Genomic DNA, 21,550 nt, shown 5'->3' on the forward strand with positions numbered 1-21,550 from the left:
TCAAACCTGGCCAGACTTTGATAAGTTATTTGCTATTTAGCAATTAGATTTTTGCTTTCAGTTTCCATGACGGGATTTTTGATGGGGACGAAACTTTTTTCCCCAACAATTTCGAATTCTTAAAGTCAAGAAACCATAATTGTGTTTCTTCTCTTAGTTATTTTTGGACCTTAAGGGCCCATTTCGCGTGCTTTGCTAAGGAAGTGAAACATCAGTTCCGGTTACTTGCGTCAGCCTGAGGGTGGGAAATGTAAGTAATTTAAAGGGGAGGGGGGAGTGGGGTTCTTACAAGATGTCTTTGAATTGACTCCAAACAATTGCCTTTCAAAAACTGCAAAATTTCTGAGTTTTTAAACCCACTTTGCACAAAAAGTATTCAATTCATCGGCTCAAATTAACTGGCAGAGTTAATCGTATGTTGTACAAATATATAAAATTTTCGAGCAAAGTTTCGAAAAGTATTATTGAATTACTGTTCGCTAACAGTAACAAGACAAAATATTTCAGCTGTTGCTACAATTCAGGGAATAGTGAATTTACAGTCAGTTTATGGGAACTAGCATTATCCATGGTTTTTAAAACTGATTGACCTTACACGATCATATTACTGAAGTTTCGTGCAATTAGAAAGTCGTGCATTTTCCTTGAATGAGGCCATTCCATTGTCGTCTGCCTCTGTTTCAAAGCAAGTCTTCGTGACGGAAAACGTTTCATGCGAGCATGATTTGATTTGCATGAACATTTCATATGGATGGCTTCTCACTTTTATAACGCGAAAATGAGGTTTTGTACGCGCCGTCAGTCAAGATATTTTGGCAGCTGGGGCGCGCCTTAGTGGCCGTTGCCGTTGCAAAGAGCCGGAGGTTAAAATGAGAGTGAATGTATGGAGCGCTGGCCGGGACAAAAAAGCATGGCCGTTGTGGAGAGAACTCCGTTGGTGGAATTTCGACTGTGCTACACTAAGAGGAAACAATGGTAGAGGCGAAATTTCTGGAACAAATTTTTCTCAATAAAACAGTGTTATTTATCGTTAAAAAGATTAGGAGGTATAAATCTTATTGCAGTGTGTCTTTCGGTTATCATGTCTTCGCAAAAGTGTAGTTTTAAACGGCGAGGGAAGTAGCGCTCCTTCAGCTAAGTAACATTTGTAGATTAAATACTTTGCCGCTAAGTAAACAAAGGCAAGCTTAAGGCTTTGTGGTATCGCGTGAGTTGACAAGTCCATATGGAAGAATTGAGTCTGATAAATCAACTTTTTCGTGTTTTTTTGCCACTACCCCGCACAAAAAATCATTCCAGAATGGGGCTAAATGGGAGCACTTTAAAAACATATACGTGGGTGTATGATATGTGGTAGTTTTTCATTTGTCACGTTAAAAATGATCTCTTCCTGTGGTGCTCGGGGTATCAGTGATTAATTTTGCGGTGATCATGATTGCCAGCACTTCCTCGCGGTGGCAATAAATTTTTCAAGGCTTTCTGGGATGTTCAGTATATGTGAAAACGTATTGCTAATCTCAAAATAATAATAAAAAAAGATAGAATATTATCATTTTGTTATGTACACTTTTAGAAGTATTTAATTGTAATTAGTGAATGTGTGAATAAAAAAAGATGATACCTTTAAATACCGTTCAATGTAGTAAAATACCTCTAATTTGAGACTCACGTGAAATAATAAAGTGAAGCTTTACGTTTAGTTAACTGGTAATTACTGGGATTAAGTCGAATGCTGTGAACACTTGTCACAGAACAGTGCCGAAAATGCTCATAAAAGCACATTGTCTTTCTCTTGACCCGTCTAATTTGGAACTCACATAAAGCAATGAGGTAAAACTTCAAATTTAGTTTAGAATAATTCTCTTTTTATAATGTATGATGTGTGGCCAGACCAGACGGGTCGATATGAAACGATCCAGAAAAAAAGCTGCCCAATCCGTACACGACAGCAAATCATTTAGCGGACAATTCAGGCCAATGCATTCACCGGTTGAGACATTTTAAAAAACAACTTTCCGGCAAATTGAGCTCAGTTATAAGATGGTATATAAAGAGACTTATTAAACTGTGTAAGGTCGGGTCGGATCTAGAAATATATGTCTCAAAGTCGTGGCGAGGTTCGTGCAAAATGACCACGAGCCAAATAGTTTTCGTCTGTACCAACTTTAACGAACAGCTTAAGCCAACGTTAATTTTAATTTCGTTCAATACGTAGTGATCCCCTTAGTCAATGACTTAATAATATAGCGTCGGAAGATGATTTTTAACACAGTAAATTTAATTGTAATTTAATTTAGATTTAAATTTAAATTTTCATTTGATTTTCATTTAATTCGGTCAAACTTATGGTTTAGCACGTTTTTTTTTTATATTCAAACACTTTTGAAAATGTTACTGCGTAAAGCCGACCAGTAAAATGCCAAATGTGCTTATATTTTAGAAGGGTGGTAAATCACTTGGTAAATCTAAATACAAAAATATATAGCTAAAAAACTTTTGCGTGGAGAAGCACTTTTACACCACAGTAAATAATTCCAAAAATTGTTATCAAGCGATAAAAATCTTGATCTAATCATCCGTTAATTGAAATACTGAAGAACACGCTTTCAGAATTTTTTGACTCTATATGCGTCTTTACAATTTAATTTCATCTTAATTAAAGATATAATATGGTGATGATGGAGAAGTTTGTTATCAAATCTTCTCAAATGTTTTTCTACATCAAAACTGGAGGAAATATACCGAAATTGGAAAAATTAAAATGTTTTTATCTCAATTGTATACCATTTTGTACGCCTTTGTATGTCTTTTTTACGCCTTTTTTATGTTATTACAAGATGCAACAATATTTAACAATTATTCACCGAAATTGAGGTGAATAGTGATGGATATTCACCGAGCCGCGAAGCGGCGAGGTAAATATCCATCACTTTCACCGACACTGAGGTGAATTATATATACCACACAAGCTGAATAATTAGCGGACCAAAACGCTATTTTATGTGTGACAAGCGGTCGGAAGTTTTAAAATCTCTCGCGCCGGCTGCTCGGAGGTGAATAGTACTTGCTAATCACCTCCGAGTTAACCAATCAGAGCGCGCGAAAAGCACTATTCACTTGTGTGGTATATACTAATTTATATAACATATTTTTGTGTCAGTAGTCATTCCTACAGGAATCCTGTATGTATCCAGATCAACTGCATTTTTTCCTCTCGTTGTAGAGCTTGTGAAAATCATTTAGCTCCTCAAAGACTACATTTGCACATGTTTGGGTTTCAAATAAGTCACGTTTGAAGTGCATGTAAATGCATTTCTGTCATGTTTAAGTGTTCTCTGTAATTATTTCTTCTTCATGCAGCTCATTAGAGGGCATTCATACATAAGTTTCAAACTCCCCTCTTTTAGCTATATAGCCGTAACGGATAATGAATGGGTTTGAAGTGTCGTCTATAAACGATAAAATTAAGTACTTCATGATCAAAATTTATGAACTTTTTCCGTTTACATAGATAGAGCGACGTATTTTAAACAAGACACAGCCCAATCTCGTAAAAGGAAACAGACACACCTGAGAGTCCTTTTTATAATAAAAGCTGTCCGTACTGGCATCATAGTTTTTATATTTTGAAATTTCAGAATGCAAAGTTTAAGAAATATTTTCTGGCTTGAAATCCTTTTTCTTTTAAATATTTATCAGCAAATGCATCTTATCTTTTCAGACATTTTTGTCATCCCACAATTGCCTTTCGCTTAATTTGAAGAAAACCTCGAAATGATAGTGCTTATACCAAAGTTTAAAAAAAAGGCAGAAGAGACAAGAATTACCCTAACGAGAGTTTCAGATCTTAAGCAATTTACTTCAACAAGGAGAGTTCTCCTTATTTGTTGTTATGTTTTCATCTTTCGTTTTTGTCTTTTACAAAGTAAAATTAAGTTGGATTTGCGGAGTTATTTTTTAATTTTGCGGCCGTTCTCGAATAAGCATCAAACTTCGTAATGTTGCGGCTGATCAGAAAAAAAAACAACTTTTATCGTGTTTTGCCGCAAGTAGAATCCAAATGATGATTCCTGACGTTCGCGGCTATCGCTATGATGGCTGAAATTGCTGAAAAGATATCGAGCGAAGATTTTTCTTTTGTCATTAGAACGGTAGACGAAATAATTTCATAATCTAGCTCCTGTTCGAATGCCACAACATAAAATATTTAGGGGAAAAAATGATTTCTCGGTCTCGTGGTATATTGGTTTTGTCAATGTCACGTCAACTTTTACTAAACTGGAATAAAAAAAAATGTCCTAATTGTACTCAAAACAAATGTGCAATTAAATATCTTCTATAAGTTTGCTTTTATATGTTTTTTTAATCTATAAGGAACAGGTTTTAGTGTTTATTTCATCTTGTAAAGCGCGTTTAAACATCCTTATGAAATTTGCTCTATGTTTTTTAATTATCATTAGTAATAATTATTGTTTTGCCCGCCAGCCCCCATAGTAATGACAAACGCACACGTTCATTTTCATTTCAGTAGAACTCATTTTCAAAATAAATGTTTTGCAGCTGGTTTTGTTAAGAAGTCAACCCGAAGTCTACAGCAAATCACAATCAATTGGAAACTTGGACCTCACATATCTATTGATTCAGATTGTGTTTCATAATATCATGCTTGGAGCATATGTGAAAACGAGAGCTTTTCATGCTCACTCTATTTGTCACATATTACATATGTCTGCTGCTATAAGATGATTCAAAAGCAAATAAAAAATTTGTGAAAATAATATCTTTAATTTAAAATTTTTATCATGATAGTGATATGAGTCCAGAATGTTCTTTAGCAGCATAACTTAAGGAAGCAGTGATGACAGGTGTCACTATATTAAAAAAGTTTAACGGGACTTGTTTTTGAGGATGCATGTAGCTGGAGTTTACAGAAACACAGCACTGCTGTTTATTGATTCAAATTTGCTATACATTTTTAGAGGTGAACTTTTCACCCTTAAGCCCGAGCCATACTCGTTCTTATATATGCGCGCTCTCAGAGACCCACGGGGGATTTGATTGTGCTCAATTTTTTTGGTAAAATTAAAATCTCAGAGTCCGATTTTAGCTTGATTCAAAATATGCACATGTACGTGCCAGCTTCTTTAGCTTCATTGTAATGATAAATGTAGCTTTGATTAGCCGGCTCTTTTTCATGTATAAAGGACACACTAATGCATGCAGAACCATAAAGTAACAACAGGAGCACATCTTAATAAAAACAGAATGAAATTTTGCAAATATTTAGCCTTAAATACAGTAGAATGAGGAAACTTATTAACATTTAATTAAAATAAGTCACAGAAAGAGAAATCTTCCTTTGCCTTACTGTATGGAAAACAGCGATTCATTTATTTCCAGTATTTGTAAACTTTTGCTCCAGATATAGAAACGTTTCACATGAATAATGTTTTTATTAACTCTTCACTAAAAGTTGAATTTATTTATTAACACACTATACAAAATTGGTTGCTGTAGCTTGCGGGTTTTGTCTTGGCCATCAATATATTTTCAAACTGCTTTTAGTTTTTGTCTTCATCGGTTTGTTCGTTATTTTTAATTGTGAGTGACGAGGGACGGGGACTATTAGACAGTTGTTAACAACTTGATTGTGGGAACATAGACGTAATTAGGTGGGAAAATAATAATTTTTACGTTTTTCTTTACTGAAAGGAAATTCACGTGAAAACAGAGGTATCTCATTCCTTATAATTCCGCCCTATGCTCAAGCCTGGCTACTTTCCTTGTTCCACATATTTTGTAGTGTTGGGGGCATCTGTTTATTTTCGTGAGCAAGGGCGAAAGCTAGTATAATTTATTTTTTACTTAATTTTAGGCGGGGTGACGTAATTTGGTGATAAATACTAATGTACGCCCTGTTGATGTATAAGTGAACATTGATAAGCCTACTATTAACCAGCTGTCGATTATTGGATAAACTATAAAAGGGGCGTAAAGGGTTTGAATTAGCCCATCTCGTTAGCTGGATCAGCTTAGTAAAGCAGCATTTTGAGTCGGTTTGTCGACGATTTTACCGTAGTAATGAAATCTGCACAGACCTTCCTTATCTTTGCGATTTCTGCCTTCTTGTTGGCTCAACTGCAGAAAACATCTGCCAAATCCAGTTTAATTCTAGAATCGCTGGGTAAGTAGAAAATAACTTGGAAAAACATAGAACGCTAGTTAAAAATAATTCGCCGAAAACTTTTATTGCATTCTTTAAATTGTTTTCTTGCTTACATGAAGAGTAAAATATAGATTTGGCATGGCGAACGCACTACATTACACAATCCAAGAGAAGCAACGGAAAGTTGAAATATTTCAAGAGGTTTAGCATTTATAAATGTTTGTTGCATAAGTGCCTTTTGATGTTGACCAGTTGAAATTGTCATAAAATGCGAATACTTTGGTATATGTCTTTATATTCTTATTTGTAGTTTATCTTAGGTTTGGGTTCAGCTTAATATGAAGATTACGTTCTTCCCTGTTGGCACCCTCCTTTCAATTTGTAAATGTTATAATCCTTTTAATACAAATGCAAACAAAGTTGGTACAAAAAATATCAACATAATTCGTATAGTAACAAATTGTAGGAACCAACCTATCTGCAAGCTGTGGTGTTGTGAATAGTCTATGATTGTAAGAGGAAATTCCTAATATATTTGCTACCCTTTACACTAAGATCTTTTAAATTTGATCGAGGTTGCTTCTCATCAAGGGCATTATAATTATTCATTCAATCAGGGATTACTTCGTTAAGTAAATAGCCACAAAATAGGGCCCCGTCCACACTATGCTGGAGGAATTTGAAAACGGAGGTTTATTCCTACGGTTAGGCCTTCCGTCCACACTATAATCCGTCACGAAAATGGAGCTTTTCGAAAACGCTTTTCAACCCAGAGGAATTTGAAAACGCCAGTTTATCGTTTTCGTGTGAACGGAAAACATTTTGAAAACGGAGCTTTTCGAAAACGATGGCGTCACGATAATCAGGTGATTTCCTTGACCGAGTTTTCCTCAAACATAAATCCAAAATGACCGCTGATTGCTGCGTTTTTAATTACTCCGGCAAGGTGTGGGTGGAAAACATTTGATGCGCTTTCAGAGTGAGAGCTCCGTTTTTAAATTCCTCCGGTGTCGTGTGGACGGGCCTAATATCTGGTAATACCGATACTGACATTGTTTCATGATGGCAGGTGAAATGGATGACACCTCTGATACCACTGATATCTCTGATACCTTTGATACCTCAGATGAGATAAGTCGTCGCTTCTATCGTGGTAAACTATGCATTTTATTGTGCCTTTTGCTACTTTTATGGGCGCGAATTAACACCATTCCTTTCTATTTGGATGGCACAGAGAGAGATCTGCAAGTTACAATTTTTTGCAAAATTTTCAGTTCCCCGAAAACGAGTGGTGTACAATAGGTAATGACCAAATCCCCGATTTCGCTTGAACTTGGAACGAAGGATTACATTGTGAGACATAATATTTGTGACAACACTCTCGTGCAAATTACTTTATTCCTTTAAGATATACACTAGTCATGACCTTTTCACAAGAGTTTATAGGAAATCATAATGACTCACATAGTAATTTGGCCTAAGAGCTTCTTAGGAATGATCATTTAGTCATCTGAGAATTTTATCTTCGTTCTGAGTTGATCAAATAAATTATTTAAGCTGGTTGATTTTACTTCTTTTTTCTAGCTTCCTCGACCTTAATTTTGACCGAAGGCGTACTATACTGTTGCTGGTTTACACTGTCACGTCATCAAAAATAAATTTCGTAATTCGTAACCATTCAATAAATTAATTCAAGAAGTCTGGGATATGATAGATGATTGATATATTACTTCTCGCCAAGATTGAGGTTTGTGTGGTTTTTCATTCGCGCGTTATTCCGAAAGTGTTTGACCCAAATTTATAGAGCTTTGTAGGGAGACGCCATGTTGGTGCCCTTCCGAGGGGCACTAACATGGCAGTTTTGCATCTGTCATTGAGTTTTGCTATTGAAACGAAAAGTTATTACTCTACTCTAGAGTTACGAAACATTGAAAGTATTAATTCTTCTAGTGCAAGAACTGTTCAGTTAGCAAAAACTTGAGCGATGACCCCTCCTCTCCGCCATTTTTATGTCACGCAACGCATAAACTTGGAATTTCAAACGTACTTTATAACAAAGGATCAAGTTCTTAGAGGGTCTTATATCTGATCAGGAGCCATAATCGGGGACGGAGACCGTAAGTCTTGGGATCCGAGCGCACCTATAATATGACACAATTTTTCTTTTTTAGAACAAATTGCGCCATCCTGACGTCATATATCCGCGCGGATCCACGCACATATCGGGGGCTCTCGCGTGGATGTTGTCACAATGCGTGATCAAATGGTGAGAGTTGCGAGATTCTCTTGCAGATTTTTCACAGCGATGGCAGGGAATAAGGCAGGGAATAAGAACCAGGGCTCTTATATGTAGTTTTATGCTCTGAGCTAACGGAAAAGGTGAGATTTTCAGGGTCGAAAACATGACTTCGATTTCGCGCTGTGAATGAATGCTCGCGTTAGTTGTACGCGTAGGCTTTTGCGCTTGTTCTATAAAAAAAAAGTTATTTAAGAATACTCTTTACTCTGGTATCGAGTTAATTTGTGAGTTTCCCAAACAATGCTTAATCATAACCAAACCCTGTTTTGATACGAACTATAGTTTCTTATTGTTTTGTTTATTTGGCGAGTTTGCAAAAGTTTTTGAAAGGAAAGTCTGACGCGTACAAGTAGCTCATTTGCATAGTGCAGAGCGTGCACTTTCAAGTCCGAGTCGGTGTTTTCAATTGTCAACAAATCTTGACAAAGATTTCTTTCGCTGTCTTTTGTGCCGAGATGCTGCAACAAGTTTCACCAACGCCAAAAGGCTACTAACATCACGAGTGCTTCTTTAACGTAGTGAAATTTTACACTGCGAAAATAAAATAGACAAGGAGTTTTGGTAACTCGACCAACAAAATCGAAATCTTTATTCGAGTACCGTGACTATTCGAGTTGATTAAAGAAAGCTGATTATCTCTGCTGTATTCACATATTTTGAGCTAAGCTTTTAATATGTTCTAAAACATTTATTAACCTTAAACATATTTAAAAACCAGAGATACATGAGTTCGATGTACGTTTCACTCGAAAGTGAGGAAGTCCAACTTGTCATGTTCAGTTTACTGACTGTACAAAACACGCATCGGCGGACGCTCTTATTCATCGACAACAGTCAATTTATTGGATTTTTACACAAACAAAACTGAGCAGCATCAACAGACATAAACTTTATTGTCGCTTATTGGGTCTTGATAAAACATCAAGCGTTGCTTACAATTTAGGCGAAACTCAAACTTGCAATTATTTTTTTTTTTACTGTTCGGTCGAGATAGACTCTGGTGAAATCCTCGCAAGCGTGTGGAAGAGGAGGGAAACTTTGAAGTCCTGAAACGCTGCTATATCCAATTATATCCAACTAGTGTTTTGCTGTGTTTTGGAAAAGCTGTTAATCTTCAACATATGTGAAACTTAGAGTGGAGTAATGTGGAGCCCTTGCAAAAGAAGCTGCGGAACACAACTTGGTCAGTGATATAAAGCGGCACATAGCTAAATTTGACACTGTCTTACTTCACTCAAACTGGAGCAGCTTACGACGAAAACACTGAAGCAAAATTCCAACAGACATGAAAGTGTCGAGTTGTGGGCCAAAAGCATCAAACATTTCGGGAATTTCGGACGCCATTTCCCCGCGCTACATCCGCAAAAATCCTCGCAGCATGTGCGCGCGTGTGCCGCACGGGATGGCGCAATTTGTTCTAAAAATAGAAAAATTTTCCCATATCTTAGGGACAGCCCCAATACTAGAAATGGCACGCGCTTACGGTCTCCGTCCCCGATTATGGCTCCTGATCTGATGAAACTAAAACTTCAGAACGATTGGTGATTTTTAATTTTGGAAATGATGACGTCACATAAAAACCGGCAAAAGTCAACTGATACAATAAAATGGTCCCTGGTAAATTTTAGGAATAGTCACAAAGGTTGATGACTATAGTTCGAATGCTGTTTGTTTAGAAATAAGCACGGATACTTTGAAGCCCTTGCCCCGCCCTAGGCTTTAACGTGAACTGTACCTTCCTTTCTTTACCACCTTTTATTATCTCAAATGAACATGAAATTGTGTTCATCATAGAGTTGTTTTGAACAAAAACATTGGTTCCCAAAATCAAAAACCTCACTAGGAATAACGAGAAGCGCAGACTGAGAATTATTCAAGCAGGTTGTGGCCGGTCATTTTTGATTCAAGGTTGTGATGAGTTTTTGGATCAGTAGAGCTGGTATTGTGGTGCTGACTGTAGTCCGTCGGCTTAATACAATCTTGGCACAGGATCAGGTCATGTCTGACGGGTATTTTGCATTTTCTTCTCTAGGCTGCAAAAACATAAGGAGCAAGACATTCTGCAAACGATTCGCGAGGTTCTGTGCGTATAGCGATGATAACGGTAAATACATGAGGACAAATTGTCGCTTTCGGTGTGGTTGTGTCTTCTGAGTTTCTTCTGAGGTGAGACATGTTCAATGCAACTCAAACTTTAGCTTTCCGCGGCATATGCTATCTCTGATCCTCACCATACTTTGTAAACGATAACGGTGCCGGTGACAACGATGACTGTCATGAAACAGGTGAATGAAAATGATACTGAAAATCAATAACAACAAAAACGGTGATAATAACTGCCATGACTACGACAGGGACAATTGCTCTCTAAACGACAGTGACAGCGGAGTAACTATATTGAGTAAAATATATACTTTTGGAGATACATTGGGGGTGAGGGGGGGGGGGGGGACAAAAAGTTACCACTCCTAAGGCTCACGAACAAAACAATTATAGCCCAGGCTTAGTGGACTTAACAGATTGTACGGTTGCTATGGTGACCAATTATGCAATGAATATAACTGCAACATGTTCAACAATGACTGGACATAACTAATATTCTAACATTAACATCTCTTGATAAAGAGTGCCAGTACTGTATCAGTCTATCAATGTATAACTGGCTGGACTGTGCGGTATGGGCTAAATTTTGCTTATTTGTTTTATTTCGTGCCATTTATGAATGTAGTTACAAAATATCAATGTATAAGGCGAGGGAGCCCAGAGAAGCCAATGAGGCTTGTGTAAAGGACTACCTTAATTATAAGACTCAACAAAAGAATAAAAATGCTGACATCGGCACACAAAACTATCAGAATTTAGGATAAAAAGTAGTTTAAGCAAAGCTAAACGCGCAAATGCACAAAAGCAAAGGAAGGCAAAAAAAAGCTCAGTACACGGAGTTTGCACAGTACACACAAGCACACTAGGAGAAGTAGAATATACTTACATGTATACCAAGAAAGATGACATAAGTTTAGAGGTACGTTAACGCAGCAATACTAGTACTAGAGGTATTTTGAATAACGGAGTTAAGGGAATTAAATAATCTGGGGCCTTGAAAGCTGAGTGAAAGTTTCTTTTCAGTTGTCCTAGAGCAGGGCAAATTAACAAATTGACGTCATTTTTTATGCGTCTGTCCTCTTATTGATAATAAATTGCGTCATAACATTGTCAAAGTGGCTGTGGAACCACGAGCCGCAGGCGAGTGGTTCCACAGTAAACTTTGACAATGTTATGACGCAATTTATCATCAATAAGAGGTCAGACGCATAAAAACTGACGTCAATTGGTTTTTACAATAACATGACCCCAAAATGGTTAAATTTCGGGAATAAATGTAGGGAAAAGACGCAGTAAACTTGCCGTAAACAAAGATGAGTGAATTTTATTCAAATTGACGCGAACGTTGCTAATAGCTTTTCTCGCTTTTTAATTGGCTACTTAAAAAAGTCCATAAAATCTCATTGGTTAAAAAGTTGACAGTTTGACAGCTGAAAGTCGAACTTGAAAGCTTGCAGAAATTAAAATTTATCCGTCTGTATGTACTCTTATTGATGATAAAAGTGGGCCAATCAGCGCGCGAGAAATTAGACAGTTATTGGAAAACATAAATTTGAAGTTACTGAAATGGTACTATATTTATATCGCTGAAATGAACCTATCCAATATACCCTGTTGGAATGATATTTTCTCTCGCCTTTGTTTTCTTAACTTTTTTTTCTGTTACCTTTAGGAATGGGACTATCGACATGAAGAAATAAAGAGAAATCCAGAAATTCTAGGCATAAAATTAATGCAACCATAAAAGTCAAATTAACTTTCAAATTGTCGGTGTTCAAGATTTAATCAGAAAGAAACAGATATAAAATATGTTTCCAGTGAAATAAAGAGATAACTCGGCGTGAGGACTACACTGTTTGCCTCTGTGATGTTTCTCTGGAAATTGTGAGAATCACTCACTTTATATTAAATGAAAGAAAACTAAATTATGAAATGAACCGAATGAAACTGGGGGGGAGGGGGGGGGGAGAAAGACATGCAGTGGGAAAGTAAAGCAGTGTCTTGGCTGAACGACATAAAACAATGAATCTCTGGCCAGTGCATGAATTTGCACCACTCGATCCGGGAGCTTGCGGCCAATCATAAGGCCAGCAAGCAAGAGTTAGGTCTCGGCAGCGTCGTGGCGACCGGTAACTGTGGAGACAACGTCGCTATCTCGGCAAAGGATACCTCCATCTCATGCGGCATCGCTTACAAGTAATTGTTTGCTTAGCTGGCAAGAGAAACGAAACGTTTTAGAACTGGTGGTGTTGGCGCTCAGAGGGGGGCACTCCCATATGAAAAGGTCGGCGATTCTCGCCGTGTCGCTTAGGGGTATAAATCAAGTGTTCTGGTCTCATTTGGGGTGTTCATGATGCAACACCACTATTTTTAACTGTCAAAGTATCTTTTAGGGTGCACTCAAAGAATAAATAATTAAAAAAGGCTCTTATTTCCGCTTTTATGGTCGATTTCCGCGGTGCCCCCTAGTCTCGTCTACTGGCGCGGGGATCTTTCCTGAACGGCGGCTGTTAATCGAGCCTATTCTGTTTTAAGTGGTATCTTTTAGGGTCAAATAAAGCCCAAACTACCCCCAGGTTGGTTTCCTTTGGGGGCTTAATTCAAATTTTCCGACGAGCATCCCTGACCTTTTCATATGAGGGTTCCCCCGGATGTTGGCGTAAGTTCACATATCTATTTTACTGTAGTGAAACATACCGGGCAGCACAAATATTTTGATTGAGATTTATAATTTCCTGGATTATGTTTTTTTGTTTTTGTTTTTTTTTGTTTTTTGCAATTATATAAGTACAGCGGACCCCGCCTTACGGTCATGACTTCGTTATTACGGCCACTTTGTTTTCGTCCCGGTGAAACGCCCAAACATTTTCCTATAAGAAAACCCCGTTTAAGTCACTAACCGGTTAACACGGCCGATGGCCATATTCTGAGATCCCAACTAATATTAACTACTTAATAACCGAGAGTGAGGTCGTTACGGGAAAATCTCAAACTGAGGCCTTGCCGTATTGACCGAGCGATAGCGAGGTCAATACGGTAGGCCGAGGTTTGAGATTTTCCTGTAACGACCGAACGGTCGAGGTTATTAAGTTGTTTATTATATGGCTCATCAATAAAGAGAAAAATCATTCGAGCGGAAGTCGTCAATTTACATCCGGCGATGCGCGCGTTTACCGATTCATTCATCGTCTGAAACCTAGGGCAAAACCACACAGTCAGTGAATTTCACCACTGTATTACGTATTCCGTTAAAAACACTCATTTCTTTACGGAAAAGTCACTGTCACAGCCTCAAAAACGTATTTTAGTATCGTGGTACCACAAGTTGATGGGGAAGTTTTTCCGACTTTTGGGGCGAAACGTCAACGCATATAGAAAAGACAGCAAGTGCTTCAAAATTGTCCAAACCAACCGTCTTTCGGTGAAAGAAAATACTAATGCTTCAGAATGCACTGCTCAAAATAAGCTTAACTCGATCTTCGCATTCGCTTTCGACAACATATCTTCGCCTTCTTCATTCTGGGATTTATGGATGAACATTTCAAGCCTTGTGAACGTCTGCAGTTATCAGAAACACTGCTACCGACCGAAACCGCCCGATTGTTTACATCTGATGATCCTGGAAGCTGATTTACACTTGCTTGTGTCAAAGCGAGGGAATCTATTTGACGAGAACTTTGACGGAGTTCAATACTTCGGTAATTGCTGTGACTAAGATGATAACTTACAAGTTTCTTTGTGGTGTTCTGCTCAGGATGCATGGCAGATCTGCCGATGGTGTTTTTTACTTATCGATTTTAGCTTTACTTAAGACTAAGCAAACTTTGATTGTTTTTCACTAGTGCCCGCCAAGGTTACCGACTGGTAAGTCATCTATATAAATTTTATTAAAGAAATATCTCTAAACTTTTAGCTACTGATATTCTCGTACTGATTTTAATCGGCTTTCATCGCTTCAATGCGCTTGAATTTTCAGAACCGGGCTCTTCCTAATTTGCATAATCCGTAATCGGCCCGTGGGCATTACGGGAGAATAATGCCCTACAATTCAGTGACAATTAACCAATCAGAGCGCGCGTTATATCGGCCACAAGCCAAAGCCATATAATAAATACCTCTTACTAACCGAGTTCGAGGGCCGTACTGTAAGTTACGGACCGAATTTTCTTCCCATCGATTTATGAATAAAATCTAATCGAAGGGGAAAAAACGAGGATCCGGAACTTACAGTACGGACCGAGAAAACGAGGTTAGTAAGATATTCATTATATATCTACTATGTGTCTGCCGGGTTTGGGAATGATTTCTATTCATGCGGAACGGCTTAAAAATTTCTGACCTACCTCGAAAGCAAAACGAGTCAATTTGAAATCGTTTTTAAATCGTCAGCACGCTTTAATACACAATTTAAAGTAAAATAAAGTTTTAGAATTTTACTTCCTATAAAAGTTAAGATCACTTGGCGATAAATCACGAAACAGTTTGGCAGCAGAAATAACTTTAAATTTTAGCGGGCCGTATAGGAGAATGCGGCCTGCTAAATTGAGCAATCACAGCGCGCGTACTAACCGACAGATATAATAAAATTCTTTATAACTCTACCCCGTTAATTAACATACGGCCACTTAAACCCGTTACGTTCGTCATTCCACTGTTATTATGTATGCACTGATTGTATCAGCTTGTAACAGCATTTCATATGCTTATTAAAGAACAGTTGTTTAAAAGTGCAATTGTGATATTTATCCTTACGACATCACTCTGTTTCGACCGGTCATGAAATTTGATCCTACCCTGTTAATACGGTTAAATTTTCACGGTCCGTTTGTGACCGGAGCTCCACTGTACGGTCTTTTCCAGTTGCCGAGTGAACGAGGTCCGTAGAAAAGAGACCAGAGGCCATGACGCGCTTGGGCAAGATTTGTTATTAGATCTATTACACGAAGGGTTGTTGAGACTTTAAGCGTGGAATTTGGATGAAGAGCTGACTGCTAGTGCTTCTGACGTTTTTGGGAAATGAAGGAAAAGAAAGTTGGAAGAAAACGGAAGAATCTTTCAAGTGTAATTTAATTCTTTGAAAAAAGTACGCCATAAAACAAAAGTACCCTTCCAAGCGCCCCATCCCTGAATACTTGGAAAATATTGGACTGGTAATAGAGTAATCTGTTTGGTTGATTAATGGCTATTAGATCTCTGAACTTAGTCAGCTTCTCGCAAATTTTCGGGTGTGCTCGGATATATTCTCAAATGCGGACTAGGGTCGGATTAACCTTGTAGGACTTGCAGATATAGTCGATTGCGCAATTTTTTTGGAGAGTAAAGTGTCATTCTTTTGAAAAATACAGCCCCGTTGTACCTCCTAAAAAAATTGCCTTCAAGGTAATTTTCTTATCACAAGCTGCTGAATTTTCAAGTCTCTTTTGTTCTCTTAAAAATTTAACTTTTCAACCCGGAGTGGACTTGAACTTACTGCATATAAGATCTGTAGCAATCTTACCTTGTCTTTATATTTCAGGAAGCATATCACCTAGTTCTAGGTGATATACTTCTGTTCCAGATAGTTACATTTTCCGGCTGTTTTCATGTTGGTTTCTGTATATTGCAATGTATTTGTTACATTGAATAAACCAATTAACCTAAAAAAAACTCAACTCAGTCATATAACAAAGTACATGTATTTTTTTCTCTTTGGTTCTCGTCGCAGTCTCACATGCATCTTCATCTCATCTAACGTGTCGCAATTTACAGTAATGCACATCGAAGGGAATAGAAGAGTAACCTGAAATAAGGAATAAAGATCATGCCGTTTAAGACAGTCATTCTTTTCGCGCTGCAGGGTGTCTACTTGCTTGTGAGTCATCTTAAACAAATTGCAGTCTAATTTAGCCTGAAACTCGTCTGAATTGGCATTGAGAGGTACAACAGTTAAGGGAGTGCCTCGCCAAGGTCGCCAATCTTACATCGAAAATCTGAGGAGTACGACACAAAAGCCAGTTCCCTTATCGGCGTGTGGAATAAAGGACATCGCAGACTTCTTTATCTAAGACCTGTTAGATATTTCCATTCGTCAATCTAACTTCTCAAACTCATTAATAATTCATCGAGTTTAAACAAAGGAAATCATGACCGCGACGGTGTTTGGATATCTGATCTTAATTAATATAGATTTTCGCGGTTTCATTTCTCCTTTTTCTCCTTTTTTTAAATTATATACAGCTTACCTGAATTTGTAAAAAGAAATAGGCTAAAAATTAATATATGGCTATTAAGTTTATATCGGTGGCTTACGTTACATTACATATGACAGAAAAGAAAAATACATAAGAAAAAAGACAACAAGAACAAAGAAATGAATGAATAACTTCATGATTACAAAGAGCGAATCAAGCAAAATTTATTATTTCGGTTACTTACGTATTGAATCAATTTAGATATTTATTTCATTTCTGGCCAGAGCTAAATATCCATTTCTTTTCAGAATAGTCCTTCTTATCTATTTTACGTTCAGTTTCATATTTTTTGCTATTTTGTTTTGATAACCTTCAATTTTAGGATACATTTGGTTTCGTCTGCAGTCCTGCAAAAACAGCTCTCCAACAGCAATGAAGTAGTTTAGTAATTTATTTGAAGGGCATTGCTTAAATACTATACCAAGTAAAATATTCTGCAAAGAAAGACGAAGTTTTAGTTGTGTCAAACACTCAAGACAATGTCTAACCACATTTAACCCTTTACCCCCTGAGAGTGCACATTTACACACAAGGTCATAACTTTGTGAATATTTGATAGATTTCTATGAATTTTTGCCATGAAAATTGTCTTGTGAAGATCTGCTCGTTGAAGTCATAAAATTCTGACCCCCTCCCATCCAAGACATGGTTGACCACCCCCAGAAGTTTTAAGTTCCTTTTTCGGGATGCAAATGGAATGCGAGACTTGTTTCATATCAAGCTATGCATTAAGAGCTGCTAAATAAGCTATAGTTTAGTGGTATACCTAATATAGTAGAAGATTGATACATTTTTTAAGTCGTTCATTTTCCCATTTTAAAGCAATTTCTCTCAAAATGTCTACCTCCTTCATAGCTGCTGATGTCAATTCTTAAATAAGCTGATTAGTGGCTTTCAAATGGCATATTGCACACAGGCAGAGTGTCTTTATTTGCCGATTTGGGAAAAACGGCCATTTGCCTTAGGGGGTAAAGGGTTAATTTCCAAACACCTCGAAGTTCGTCAAAAATACTGCGCTACACGTCGTATTTTCAACTCTCTTCTCGGTGTTTGGAAACGTGCTCAAACACAGTTTGCGTTCGTGTTTGATATATTACTTTTCAAAATTACTTTTTAAAGTGATAACCGCACGGCGAATCTGAAAATTAATGTTAAAGTGAAAGTATGCTGATAAATATCATTTCCGGCAGCCATGAAATCACTGGGATGGCGCCGGAGCATCCCCACGCGATTATAAATAGATAACATAGCTTAAAACAGGAGAAACTTTATCTTATGAAGTAGACACAAACCAGCAAGACTAATATCTCTTTGACTTCATCTCATACAATAGAGACAAAACAGCAAAGCTAACATCTCTGTGGCCTTACCTTGAGAATTTGTTTTGGTAAAAAGAGTAAAAAATTGCAGACACGACACAATTGCAAAATTGAACTCTTTTATCCAAATTGAGCGAAACATTTCAAGCCTCTAGGATGTGTAAAGCACTATTCTGATCAAAGGCTTTGAGACTGTCAACACATTCCCAAAAATCTTTCAACAAGAAAGTTTCAAGACGCACAATTTGGCCGATGAATGGAATATCACGTACCAAGAGACCATAGTCTCTTGCATGAACGCAACCATTTCCTCCTAATTGCATGGCTGCAAGCCGCAACAATTGAATGAACCAAAATTATCTCTTAATGTGGTAGGTGGTTGATGGATTTGATATCAGAAAATATGATACAAATTTTTATTATAGCTGTCATCCCGTGGCAGCGAAAATAAATCATATCAACAGCTTTGGAAAAAGCGTTAAACAAACAAACAAACCATAACAATGCAGAAACCTTTTTGGTATTTTAACCAGTAAATTAGATTTATGAAACCTTCAGAACGCAATCATTATTTTTTGCGCTTAGCTTTTTAAAAGCATTCTTGGTGGTCTTGGAATGAAGTGTAGCCTCACCGTATAAAGATTTCCAGAAAAAGAAGTTAAAGAAATAATAACAAAGAAACGGGAAAGAAACCGTGAAGCATTAGACTGAAATGTTTTTATATTCTGGGTCATTTTATATCTCTGTCGAACGTTAATTTTCATTACCATTTTAATCTAGTCAATTCTCAAGTCATTGTTTATCCTTGAGGAAAATAAGAATCGTCAAAAAACGATCGACATTATCTAGTTGAAAGATTTGCTTTTTCGCAGGATTTATTTGAATCTGTGCAGATAATAAAATTAAGGTAACGTTGACTAATTGCAAATACCTCAGCTTTTTGTAATATTGTTATCTGTAAACAAGTTATTTACAAAGTTATAGCATCAACACCATACATTATATTTCTTTTAAGAAAAAAAGATCTAGACAATTTAGTATTAGCTTTGTTTTCCGAGGGGATCAGGTCTTTCTATACTTTTTTTTCTACTTTTTTATATCAAGTAAGTCGAGTTCTTTTTTTCATCCATCTAAGTTGATGTTCGTGTTATAGTTATCAGAAATCATATTTTTATTGATAGATTGATAATGGTCTAGTCTACCAGTCATCTGCAGGGCGTTCATCCGATGCTAAGGGAACAACCACGTGCCATATTTTCCAAATTGAGTTATTATTGTTCCTAATAAGGTCTAATCATTCATCAGTTAAATTTTTATTACCTCGGTTTTCAATTTTGATTTAAGCTGACAAGAGATCTCTTTCTAAGTTGTATACCTATTTATTTTGAGATATTAGCTTTCTCAAAACCCATTTCGTGCTCAGCGAGAATTGTGGACTGCCGCAAATGCGTCCCACGACTCGACATGTCTGCGTGTGGTTAGAAACTATCCTTATCAGGTACATCTAATTGCATCAAGAAAACAAATTAGTTAGTAAAAACAGCTGTCTACACGTTGATTTCGACAAGAATGCTACCTATAAAAGCGCACCAAATTGGCCCATCTTTGTGTTCACTTAATAGGGTCAAATTTGACAGGTGTGTTGAAGGCATTGCAACCGATTATTGGAAAATAGATTTGTACTCAGTCATGGCATCCGCAAGAGTCTTGCTGTTCCTTCTCTCTGCCGTCATTTTATTGACCTGGGTGCAGAGGATTTCTGGTGCAGATTCAACCTCCATCCTCGATATGCTGGGTAAGTCGCGTTTACACCAGAATTGAGAGTGAACTGACTTCAAGATGTATCATGTGGTACATGCAATTAATTTTTTTGTGATTTAGAGTAGAAAAAAATAATCGATGTCCCCCTTGCAGTTTATTTAATTACATTAACCTCTTGATCCAGCTTATATGAACGTTTCAAATTAAAAAATGAGTTCGTTTGTCGCTTGTTGTTCGGATTTGAAGAAAAATCGACGTGTAACTTCAAGCCAAAGCTCCTTTATGACAATTCTCTCATTTTCTGATGAAGTGCCACAGTCTTAATCAGGTGTTACAGCTTCCTGAAATGTTATTTCACTCTTTTCTAGTTAACGACATAACGAACTTCTTTAGTAAAAGTAAGAGTGATTCTTCCTTCTAATAAACTAACCAGAACCATTTTTTTTTTCACTTTTGCCGGATAAGTTTCGTTGAATTCAATATCTGAACGTTTATGAGTTCAATCTCTAGTAGGGTTTGCTTTTCTCTTTTCTCAGATAACTCTCAGGAGGAATATCGTCGTGGAAGGGGTAAATATTCAACCTATTTCACAGATTAAAGGAGTTCTGTCACGGTTTGCGCATATTGAAAAGTTTAGCCTCAATTTTTCAAATTCGTCGTTTGTAATCCGTGTTAATCTCCTCCATCGTTAGCCATCCTTGTTCCTTTATGGTTTATCATCATCTCTTTGGTGTTTTTCTATTTTATTAAACTGTTATTTTCAGGTTTCCAACCATTTAAAGGTAATTTTGTATGTGGCCAAAATAACTCAAAATACCGTGACTGAGCTCCTTTAATACAACTGCAGAGTTCAAGGCTTGGTGGTCTCAATGCTTCGAACGTGGAATTTAGATCGAGAGGTCTGGGTTCGTGTTTGCTTGTGTTCTTGGGCAAGATATATACTTAGGGTGATGTAGCAGCATTCGTAAGGTCTGACATGAATGGCTTGCTACCCTTTGAGAGAACAATAGAACAAACAACAGAAACAATGCCCCTAGCCCTAAAACAATAACAACTGCTAACAGTGAAGAGAATTACAAGCTAACGAGAGCTGCTACACCTCTGTATACTTAAATCTCCTGGTATCTTCCTCCACACGGCTTCCCCTCTAGGTATATGAGTGGAAAACGGCAAAAAGACGCAAAATGCTAGTTAGCAGTCTGTAACTGACTAGCATCCCGTTCAGGTGGAAGTAGCATGGGGAGTGGATAACCTAAGGTATCCACCTAAGGTATCCACTTGAGTGGATAACCTAATTTAAGATTAATCTGACTGATCGTGAGTTCTGAAAGTGAATGGCTTTACTTTAAGTCCTTAATAACATAACAAAGCCTTCTAGCAGTTAACAGTGTTCTGAACGTCAACTGATAATCATATCTTTATAAATCGTTTTCTTCTAGTTTGCAAAAACGAATATTCCAAAGTATTTTGCAAGAGATTTCGGAAGTACTGTTCATACAGCAACGACAACGGACAGTTACTGCGGAATAAATGTAGATTTGAGTGTGGCTGTCCATGATAGGAGGTGAGCTGACTAATTATGACTCTAAGGTCAAAACGATGTTCCCTTAAAACCCTCAAGAAACTCTCAAGAAAGCCAGGATGGAGATAGCTACTTAGAGCGTTCAAATGT

The 21,550-nt window shown here is 37.2% G+C and overlaps 2 protein-coding genes across 3 annotated transcripts in view; both read left to right on the top strand.

Annotated features, from left to right (window-relative positions):
• Positions 1–5,611: 5,611 nt before the first annotated feature.
• LOC145465356 (antimicrobial peptide damicornin-like) lies at positions 5,612–12,456 on the top strand. Its single transcript, XM_081449134.1, has 4 exons — positions 5,612–6,184; positions 7,236–7,319; positions 10,498–10,631; positions 12,241–12,456. The coding sequence occupies exons 1-3, from the start codon at positions 6,082–6,084 to the stop codon at positions 10,617–10,619; spliced, it is 309 nt and encodes a 102-aa protein (XP_081305260.1). The 5' UTR covers positions 5,612–6,081; the 3' UTR covers positions 10,620–10,631; positions 12,241–12,456.
• Positions 12,457–19,670: 7,214 nt separating this feature from the next.
• The window catches only part of LOC145466703 (uncharacterized), a 5,116-nt gene continuing 3,236 nt past the window's right edge, over positions 19,671–21,550 (top strand). The window contains exons 1-3 of one of the 2 annotated variants that reach the window (XM_081450412.1): positions 19,671–19,912; positions 20,415–20,447; positions 21,318–21,442. In XM_081450412.1, coding sequence (XP_081306538.1) covers positions 19,687–19,912; positions 20,415–20,447; positions 21,318–21,436 — 378 coding nt within the window. In that variant the 5' untranslated portion in view covers positions 19,671–19,686 and the 3' untranslated portion in view covers positions 21,437–21,442. The remainder of the gene's footprint in view (positions 19,913–20,414; positions 20,448–21,317; positions 21,443–21,550) is intronic. The other variant, XM_081450413.1, reaches the window with a different exon arrangement.

This window comes from Orbicella franksi, chromosome 13 (genome assembly GCF_964199315.1).
Source record: "Orbicella franksi chromosome 13, jaOrbFran1.1, whole genome shotgun sequence".
Lineage (NCBI taxonomy): Eukaryota > Metazoa > Cnidaria > Anthozoa > Scleractinia > Merulinidae > Orbicella > Orbicella franksi.